This window comes from Cyprinodon variegatus, unplaced genomic scaffold (genome assembly GCF_000732505.1).
Source record: "Cyprinodon variegatus isolate N-32 unplaced genomic scaffold, C_variegatus-1.0 Scaffold101, whole genome shotgun sequence".
Taxonomy (NCBI): Eukaryota; Metazoa; Chordata; class Actinopteri; order Cyprinodontiformes; family Cyprinodontidae; genus Cyprinodon; species Cyprinodon variegatus.
The window spans coordinates 1,010,120-1,020,421 of record NW_015150554.1 but is presented as its reverse complement, the minus strand read 5'-3'; the positions used below and the strand labels follow the sequence as shown (position 1 = coordinate 1,020,421).

The 10,302-nt window shown below is 39.3% G+C and overlaps 1 protein-coding gene across 1 annotated transcript in view; it reads right to left on the bottom strand.

The window, feature by feature from the left end:
- Window positions 1-1,617: 1,617 nt before the first annotated feature.
- Window positions 1,618-10,302, bottom strand: part of ints3 (integrator complex subunit 3) — a 16,148-nt gene continuing 7,463 nt past the window's right edge. Inside the window, exons 10-29 of the mRNA XM_015374385.1 lie at window positions 9,706-9,897; window positions 9,531-9,618; window positions 6,746-6,825; window positions 6,573-6,664; window positions 6,362-6,468; window positions 6,124-6,243; window positions 5,751-5,880; window positions 5,607-5,661; window positions 5,139-5,242; window positions 4,892-5,056; window positions 4,443-4,596; window positions 4,138-4,206; window positions 3,972-4,047; window positions 3,777-3,890; window positions 3,641-3,689; window positions 3,387-3,554; window positions 2,967-3,067; window positions 2,810-2,882; window positions 2,576-2,732; window positions 1,618-2,035 (exon numbers count right to left, since the gene is read on the bottom strand). Coding sequence (XP_015229871.1) covers window positions 1,958-2,035; window positions 2,576-2,732; window positions 2,810-2,882; window positions 2,967-3,067; window positions 3,387-3,554; window positions 3,641-3,689; window positions 3,777-3,890; window positions 3,972-4,047; window positions 4,138-4,206; window positions 4,443-4,596; window positions 4,892-5,056; window positions 5,139-5,242; window positions 5,607-5,661; window positions 5,751-5,880; window positions 6,124-6,243; window positions 6,362-6,468; window positions 6,573-6,664; window positions 6,746-6,825; window positions 9,531-9,618; window positions 9,706-9,897 — 2,172 coding nt within the window. The 3' untranslated portion in view covers window positions 1,618-1,957. The remainder of the gene's footprint in view (window positions 2,036-2,575; window positions 2,733-2,809; window positions 2,883-2,966; window positions 3,068-3,386; window positions 3,555-3,640; window positions 3,690-3,776; window positions 3,891-3,971; window positions 4,048-4,137; window positions 4,207-4,442; window positions 4,597-4,891; window positions 5,057-5,138; window positions 5,243-5,606; window positions 5,662-5,750; window positions 5,881-6,123; window positions 6,244-6,361; window positions 6,469-6,572; window positions 6,665-6,745; window positions 6,826-9,530; window positions 9,619-9,705; window positions 9,898-10,302) is intronic.

The following is a 10,302-nucleotide window of genomic DNA, read 5'->3' as shown; positions in this document are numbered from 1 at the left end:
AGACCAGCTTTTGGGCTGATTTCTAGCAGTTTTTTTTTTACGTACAAACACTCACATAGAGGCAATTTTTGCCCGTTATTTAATGTAGAATCAGCATAACTTACTGACTTTGACTGAATATTGATTTGCACTGCCGACTGCTTATTCACAGTAGCAATTGTTTACATATACATTTGTAATAACATACTTTAACTGTAATATGCAATTACCTTCCACTGCACTTTAATTTAGATAGCTCCTGTCCAAACTTTATTCATTTTATAGTAAAACCCATCTGTATATATATATATGCTATTGTACATAACTGTAAAAACCCTTTTTATAGTAATATCCACCTGTATATTAGATTCGGTACATATCCAGCTGTAAATTTAGTTCATAACACTAGTGATCTATATATTATATTCATTATTTATAATGGTATTCATCTCTATACTCATTCAGTAGAAACCCATGTCCTGTATTTATGGAACCATTATTTATCCTGCACTTGCTGCTATTGCACTTCTGGTTAGACCTAAACTGCATTTCGTTGCCTTGTACCTGTGTAATGACAATAAAGTTGAATCTAATCTAATCTAATCTTACATGAGGTGAAGCCTGCGTAATTTTTTTCCTCTACCTTCGGGAATTACTTTTCTCATGTCGGCCAATTCTTTTGTATATATTTTCTTTCACCATGATTCTCTGGAGTCCCAAAGCCTCAGAAATAAATAAAAAAGTCAACTATCCAGATCGGAAGATGTCAGTGACCCAGTTTCCCATGTTTTGGGGTTTCTTTAGATCTGGATATGATGCAAAGCTTTTTGAGATCTTTTTATCACATGATTGGTGATTATAGTTAATAGGCCTGGATGAGGCTGAGGATGTTGAATATTTAAATATATTTAAATTGAAAAACTAATTTTTATTATGTTAACTCTGATGTCAACATTTGATTGACAGTAAAAAAAAAATCCACTCAGAGGGACATGATTTTAAAAAGCACAGAAACTTTCTAGGAAACAGCTGATTTCAGTGAGACTTGTTCACATGAAAAATATCTGATGCAGATTTAACTTCAACACATAATGCTCCATGAGATTTGATGTGGGAAATGTAGTTCAAAAGACATGTTTCTACAGATGTTTTACAAACATCATCCGTTCGTCATTTGCTCATTTATTATTTTTCACATCCTGTAAAAACAGCTCTCTGTCTGAACCGGATAACGCATTTTAATGACATATGGCTGTAAAATAAAACTCTGGCAGAAGACTTCTTCTGTTTTCTGACTTGGCTTTGGAACGTTTCAAGATTTAATTTCAAAGATCCTAAAAATGCAAACTCTGTAAAAGATTCACAGATAATAAAAATATAGTTTTGTTGATCTACATTGTTCTCATGGTTTTTCTTTTTAAACCAAAAGTCAGAAAAGATCAGAAGCTTCGGACAAAAGTTGGACCACAATTGAGATGTTTTCTTTTACACAACAGTAATACATTGTGGTGATGATGACTGCGATGCCGTTGTGCTTATAAGCAACCCCCAGTTTGCAAACTGAACTATCCAATATGAGAGAAATGAAACCCTGAAACCATCATTTGTTTTATATGAAGAATTCATCTGAGATGAAGGAACAGATGAAAAGTTTTTACTGCAGAAAGACAAACAGGAAGGAGCTGCTAAAAACAGCAGGAAGTCATGAGTCCACGCCCCCTCCAGGAAAAAAATAAGTACAGGGGTCAGTCTCATCATGTCCACTGTTAAAAATTAGTTCATTTGGATCAAGAGTTTGTGGTTTCTCCTCGCAGAGCGTCATGGAGGATCACCCCACCCCACCCCACCAGCCGTTCCTCGTCTCCATGGGAACAACATTGATTTCATGAAGAAGACGGCCCGCTGCGTGGATGTAAAGTCCCACCCCGGGGGCCCCAGCTGGTCGGCGTTTTTGGCGTCTGATTGGCCATAGGGTTCATCAGTCGCTGTCCGACCCGACCGCAGACGAGCCTTTCCGCTTCCTCTTCGGTGCTTTGGGCTTTGAGTCTTCCTCTTCCTGCAGAAAAATATAAACAAAACCAGATAAGAGGCGGTTCCCTTCAACTTAACTTTAGTAAAAAAAAGTGAACAGATATTTAAACAGATATAAAACAAAATAAAATAAAACGATAGTTCAAGATCATCAAAATCAAATCTAAATTCAACAAATTAGATCATCAAACATAAATGACCTCACCAAGGGTGAGACCTTTTCATCTGATTTGTTTATTAAAATGAAACTTAATTTTGATTTTTATGGAAAATAGCCAATAAAAAATAAATAAATAAAAAATAGAGAACAGAAACAGTACGTCAGACCAATGAGAAATTGTTAATAACAGCTCCTGCTGTCATTGTGCTTGACTAACAATAAACAATAGCTGCTCTGAAAGTTATCAGCAGAGGAGGCTCCATATTGTGCTGAATTGATGAAGAACATCATAACCACATGTTAAATGAATGATGGATATATTTATGCAATTTGTTTAGATGTAAAACTCAATAACAGCTAAGGTCAATGCTAACGTCTTTGTTTTCTTGTTGCAGGGATACGTACCGAGGCACTACTGGAGACGCTCTCCTCCTCGTTGTTGGTTGGTGGCGCTACTCCTTTCCTGGAGCGAGGCGATGAGGCCGGAGCTTTTCTCCGAGACTTCAGAGGCTTTGCCTGAGAGTCCTCGTACTCCTCGGCGAGGGCGAACAAATCGCTGAACCTGCAGAGGGGCATCGGTGTCAAACAATCTGTCATCAACAGTAAAAATGGAGAGAAGATTAATGACCGTTTTTGTACCTCATCTTGTGGGCTTCGTCACAGCTGGCCTGAACGTGCTGCAGAGCCTGAAGGATGGGAGTCTGAGTGAAAACTGATAGAGAAAGATGAAGAGAGTCATTGACCTGAGCAGATCAGGGACTGGTAATTTACTCTTTGAGCGAATGCCTGAGCTCACAGTTGTTCTTCATGTTGCTAAGACTCAGTCTCAGATTGTCCAAATGCTCCAGGATCTGTTCCAGGGTCAGCTGAGCCAGTTTACTGCTCGAACTACGAAGACTGAAGACAGACCGAGAGGAAACTTTTTTACTGTAATACAGAAAGACACACACTGGGATTGTTTAGATCTACGCATACTCGTTTATTAGAATGGTCTAGTCAAAGTCCACACCTAAATCTGACTGAACCTAAAGACTGATGTTCATCTATCCTGTACAGAAAGCACAAAAGCCTCTATTTTTTTTTTCAAAACTGTAAAAATATGCTACTATAAACTTGATGAAAGTTGTTTCATTTCATGTTTAATTGATAAATATTGACTCCTTTGCGTTAATATAATTCAACCCCAGGGTTTGAAGACCTCTGTATTTGTCCCCACCTCTGTCTCTTGCGGGGCTGGTTGTTGTTCTTGATCAGCTGAGCTTTGATGTGTTCTCCCAGCGTGTCGTCGTATTTTGACGCCCAGTGTCGAAGGATGCTGGTGGTGAACTGGTCATCGGGGTGACACGGTCGACTCAAGACCATCTTTACCATTTCCTCACTTGGCCTTAAGGTAGAGAATACGGATGGAGACATTAAGTCAGGCAGCTGGCAACGTCACATAAGGTGAGAGTTGTTTGTTTTTTATCTTACTTTTCTCTGCGAAGCTGCAACAGCAAACAGGACAAAGCCTCTGGATGTTCTGAAAAAGGGGGGGAAAAACCAAGGTTAGTAAAACCACTCTTAGGCTTACAGTTGTTGCCCAGGATGATAATGTTCCTGTAGCCACCTTTGTACTTGAGGTGCTGAAGGATGGGGATAATGGTTTCCAGGGGGATGCTGTGGGCCAAGAAGAGCTGCCAAGTGCTGTACTGTTCAAAGGTTTCCCATTCCAGAGACTGGACTGGAGATGGAAGAAACAGAACATGTAGACAAGCTGGAGCCCAAAGGCCATGATGGAGAACAAACTAACTCTTAATCTTACTGAGGATGTTTAGAACAGAGTCTTTCCGGAACATCACCAGGTCACCCATCATTACATGACACATCAGCTCCTGTAACTGAACACAGAGAGGCGAAATCCAGGTTAGTTGGAAAGAATGGTAGAAAAAACAACCAAAAACACTGTAATGGGAACCGGTGGGTGTTACCTGCATGGAGTCAATAACAGCTACAATCATGTTGAGCAGTTCGCCGCTTCGTAGCGTTTCATCTGGAAACTAAACAAAAAGCTTTAGTCAGGCTGTGATCTGAGTCTAACGGACAACAGATGGATTAACATGTGGGGGTGGGGAGTGGAGGAAGGAAGGAAGGAAGGAAGGAAGGAAGGAAGGAAGGAAGGAAAAGTTATGGGAATGATTTGAATGTATAGTTTCAATGGGAAAATCCAATTTTCCAATCTGGTAACAGTATGTTTGAAATCCCTTTCAGTGCTGAACTATTTCTCTGTGTTTACCTCAGAGTAAATGGACGGTGTGAGGTAGCAGAGCAACCTGATGTCGTCCTCCTGACACGCCTTCATGTCCATCATTAAACACGTGTGCAGGTCACCGAGGGCCGTGGCTTGAGCAAACGACTCGTACAGCATCATCTTGCCATTCGCCGCTTTGCTGTTGGCACACACAGATGTTTACAGGTGTTACATTAACAGAGATGATCTGAGGGGGAACAGTCAGACTGGAACGACTTTGTATTTACCAGCATAAATGAACCCATCTTATGTCGACACCTCTTTCAAACATGCAGGGTGACATTAGATCAATAATCAATAACCACTCACAGCAGGAAGACTTCAAAAATATATTTAAATGATATTATCAATTAGTTTAAAAGATAAATCTGGAATAAAACTGCTCTCAGCAACATAAATCTGACTTATGGATCTCCAGCTCTGATGCTACACACCTGGCTTTCAGGTAGTACAGCAGGTGGTACCCAATCTTTGGCTGCTTCTGGTAAAGTTCTGCCAACATGTCCAGCAGCACTGAGAAGCCGCTGTTGTCCTCCTGCATGGTGACCAGGTTCCTGAAGATCAGGCAGACGGGTTTGCACACAGACTCTTCCAGAGACCTGCAGACAGGAACACAAACGTCAGACAGGGTGGTTGTCACGCAGACACAGCGGGCGGTGAGCAGCAGAAATGACGCCTTACTCCTCAGTGATCTCCTCAGGGAGGACCTCCCCTCTGAAGTGATCTTTAAACAGTTCAGCCAGGCAGGAAGCCAGAGCAGACATCTGCTCTGTGTCAAAGTCGTCCTGAAAAACAGGAAAATATTCATTTCACAAAGATTATTCATTGATATAAAAAAATATAAGGAAGTGAAGACAGAACAATGTATATTTTGGGTACAAAGTAAGCAAATTTAGAATCAAGCTTGAATTTTATAATTTAATCTCCTAAAATAATATCAGCAGCTGAAATCTAGCTGGTCATTTATGTTCTTTTGTGTTTACATAAATAGTTTTTATACCTTTAAGAAGCAGCTGGATTCATTCCTGATAAAGATGCTTTAATTCTCATCTCTGTTCTAATATTGATCTAATTCGACTTGCTTTTTGTGCTTCATGTTTAATTTTTTTTTCAATTTCCAGGTTTCTACTCCATGTGGAAGTAACTGACCTCCAGGATAAGATCCACGATCTCCTGCATCACCTCACACTGGGTCTCCGTGTCACTGAGAAGAGGAAAGTCGGTCATAAACCTGATCATTGAGGTGGGAGTGGCACTTTCAACCTGGATCAAAAGGTTCTGTTGTGATCTCACCTCGTCTTCTGAATCTGCTGCACCTTCTCCTTCATGGTGTCGTCTAATTGGTCGAGCCAGGGCGTGATATCGGCGGGCTCCTCCACCACGGCCTCTTTGATTGGGTGGAACCGGAACTCCCTCTTCTTTCCTGCACAGTGATTGGTCAACGGTTAGATTGATGTGATGCTTAAATAACAAGGTAAGCATAGAAACACCTGGAACATCTGCAGCTGTAAAACAGTTTGATTGGTGCATATCTCAAAGCTACTGGGTTGAACTGGACTGAACCAGTTTAACTGGTTTGAAATGGTTCCACAAATTACAAAATCAAGTGGACTTAACTGGTTTGGATGAAGTTCTAATCAAACAGCCTGTGGTTCTTTTTTCCTACCTTTATTGTTGACTTCCTCCTCGTCGTCGCTGAAAGCAGCTTCCGTGTGGTCATAACAACCCTCCTCCTTGTCCAGGACGTGGTTGTCCATGTCCATGGAAGCAGCCTCCTCCATCTTCACTGCAGGACACAGAAACATTCATTTTTTCAAGTTTTAGCTGCAGGCGTTTGCTCAGGTTCTTTTGTGAAAAGGTTAGAAATCTGTGTATAAGGTGGTTTGAGTGTTTGCATGTGCTACCTTCAGTGGGAGGGGATGGCGGGCTGCAAAATTCGGGGAACCGTTCTCTAAGCATTGATCTGAGCTCTCGGTCCAGTTTCGGGTTATCAAACAGTGGAGCAAGGTGACTGAGACAGAGATGGATAAAAAATTATTAAAATTACTAACCAATGAGAGAAAATAAGGTGTAGATGTTTTAAAAACACAATGCTGATTGTGATGTCGTTCTTACGCCAGCACCCTCTTCTCCATGATAAAGTTGAGTGAATTGAACACGCCCTGACGGACCTGAGACTCCAGCGGAGGAAAGAAGTGAGGGATGATCTGAGGAATCAAAGAGGACTGTGTTACTCATGGAAACGTTAAGAGTTGGCTGTGTATTTTTGCACTCTGGCTGCATATTACCCTGCACATGAAGTCCAACAGAGTGGCGGTGATGGCAGGATGAGGCTTCATGGAGTGATGCATCACTAAGATAGCTGGTTCTGAAATACAGAAAGAAAATTAGCTTAACAGGTGAGTTTTCCAATTTTGTTCAGGCAGACAGGTCAACCAGAGAGGAGCAGAAAATACATCTGGTTAGAAACTAAGGGTTTCTGCAGATTTTACTGTGTTAAATGTAAAATTTGTTCAAACTTAAAAGACTTCTATCTATTCTATCCATAACTAACCTTATAACATAAACAAATAAATAAGGCTGCTGTTTTTTTAAATTTTGTAAACTAACTCATTAATCCACTGTTTGTAAAATTATAATGACATTAATTTGTATGCTTTTGTTACTTACAGAATGAAGAAAATTAGGTTGAGAAACAATAAATATACTTACTGTCATTTTCAAAAATATTTTTTACACTAAATTAATTTAAATTTAAATTTTTTGTTAAACTACTAAACAGGCTAGAAACGATTTTAAAATTAGTTCTGTTTCTGGTGATAGTGTTAAATTATGGAATGAACCAAGTGTGGGTTCAAGAAAAAAAAAAAATTTTTAGGGAGTGATAATATTTTAGGGTTAAAAACCTTTCATCTGGTCTTGATCTTCAGGAGAAAGGTTATGTTTTCAGTCGTGTTTGTCCCTTAGTAGGATCACTTTAAAAGGTTTGAACGGATTTTAATGGAATTTATATCAGAAGTGTTCCCCCTTAATCCATTAAATTATGATGGTGCTCCAGATCATAATCTAGATAACAGTATTTCTTAAAAGATTCAACATTTTTTGGCAGAGCAAGCAGTTCCACACTAAACCAGTGGGGGGCAGCAGTGAATATTGACGGCTTCAGAATTGGACTTAAAAAGTCCAGAATTATTATGTAAACTGAAGACAAAAACACAAGAAGAGCTATGCTTCGCTTAATCAAAGAAGAAAGCAGAGTAAATGAAGAAGGTAAGAGCAGCACAAACACCAGAGGCTGCAGATCATGCTGTGCCTCTGTCAGGGCAGCCATGCAGAAGCATGTTGGCTGGTTTGTTTGTTAGCAGGATTACTTCAAGAGCTATGAACCTATTTAAAAAAAAAAATAATCAGAGGTGCCTCAAATGTCAAAGAAGAACTCATTAAAATTTGGTAATGATCCAGATCATGTGTCACATTTATCTGTTGGTTGGAAATCATAATATGGGACAGGATTTGCTGCTTGGTGGAGGTCTGCACTCTCTAAGTGCTTTTGTAGTTCTTTTTTTCTTCATCTATTGATTTCTTTCTTTAAGTCAATTTTGAAATAGTTTATTTTTAATTTAATATGAGTGCAGATGGGTAGTTCAATTTAATGTGCAGAACCGACAAAAATGGGTAATTGTGCTTCTACCTGTACGCCTTCAGTCAGTCTCCGGCTGATGTTGTTTGCAGTTTTATTTTAAGACTGACTAAAGAAAAGAAAAAAAAAAAAAAAAAAAAAAAAGCCCACCAAAACTAAATAGAAATTTAAACCAGTGTTTTCAGCTCTGCTATTTGATTTAATTAAGTTATGGACTTTACCTTAAAAATCATCACTAAAGAATAGAGTTTAATTTAACTTGTTTATAAGTAACAGTAATAAATACAGCAAAACATTTTAGTTAGAAATCTTTTGGCACTTCCCAAACATATTTTTATAATTTATGCAGAATCCAGGAATTCGCAACCTTCAACACTCAATTTATCACATTATCTTTACAAAGATATCGTTCTGAGGAATAACCAGAGTAAATGGACTGTTTGAGTAATCTGTGAGTCAAATACTGAATATCAGATTAATATAATCATATTTCTTAAATACATAAAACTACCATATTCCGACATCTTTGGTAAATGAACCATCTGGAAATTTTGTGCATGGCTAAAAATATTCTTACCTAGTAGAAAGAAATTGTATGTTTTAGTTGGTGGCCTCACTTTGAATGAATGCTTTTCAGGACCCTTTAAACCTTATCTTGTTGCTTTTAAGATATATGGTGTCAGATTTATTACTCTGGTGCCAAGATAGGAGAAATCTCCTAAAGGTTGCTTTGTTTTACCCTTTTCACATCTGTTTCTCATCACTGTTCTGCTATGTACTGCAGGGCTATAAAGGATGTGATTACTTTTTGCTCGGAGCACATTCAATGACTCCTCTGAAGTGAAGTGTGGTTCTGAACGTTATTTACCTTTGAATAAACTTGCAAAGACAAGATTGATCTTCTCTTTTTGTTTCCTCAAACAATGTCTCACTTCTAGATAATCAACATTTCCATAACAGAATGAATCACCCAGCAGCATTTACTAAAATAAGACAAAGGATGGTAACAGTATGCTTTGATGCGTAGCTAGGAATAATAATTTAACAATTATTTGGATCCAAAACTGCAACCTATATTAAACAATCTGCAGAACATTAAATAGTTTATATGATGGAGCTCCAGTTGGTCAGACCCTCAGGAAAAACCTAAAGTCGGCATTGGTCAGGAGATCTCTGATTAGTGCCTCTTATCGGAGAAACAAGCCGCTGTCTGGAAGGAGCTCCTTTGTCTCTTTTAGTAATGCGATGCTGTTCATAAGCCAATACTGGAAGCGTAAATATGAATTAATGAATAAGAACATTTGGACTTGGAGAAACCTGCCTTAAATCTCCATGTGTGAGAAGAAACAGAGCGATCTGCAGATAAATGTATCCTGTAGCATAGCGTGTTGTGATGACCCTGGAACAGAGCATGACCTCCAGTTTATTCTTACCTATATTCATGATGCTGTCTTTTTCTGGGTTGAAGAACAACCAGTCGTAAAACAGAGCCAGCTTGGCATTGGAAGCAGCCACATTCGACTGCAGAAAAGCAAACAATCTGATTACAAGCTAGCCTGTTTATATAACTGTCACTTTCACACAGAGCCTGGGGACAAGCCATCTTACTGTGCAGGTGGTGAGCAGCCAGCCAATGATAGCCCAGCGTGGCAAGATATCGGAGCTCAGCACCTCATTGGAGGGATGGACGACGCCACAGATGTATCGGATCAGGTCGCAGCGCAGCGACTGGCTCTCTGCTGTGGACAGGTACTGTCTCTGAAACCAGTCCTGGTACCGCTTCTGCTGCCCGAAACGCACCTGGGGGCATGTCAGGACAAAAAACCATGAGTCAGAAGCGGGCAAAAAGAGAAACAAATAAACACTGCCCTGCAAAAATATTCAAACTTATTAAGACTTTTCCATATTCAGTTGAATTGTAGCAGATCTTATGTGATTTTATGCTAGAGCAGACGTCAAAGGAAATTGAAGCCATATTTTGAAAAAGAATCTGAAAAGTTTGGTGCGTTTTAAGGGCGTAAACAAATGATCGACTCCCTTTAAATGTTAATTAATGGTTATTTATATTTAAATTGTACCATCCTAATCATTGATAACATCTTTAAAAGAAATATCTCATAGTGTTGTAGTGTTACTGCCGACCACTTGAGGGCGCCACTGTCCATTCATAAACACTCCAGGGTTAGTTACCCCTTGCTCACACTG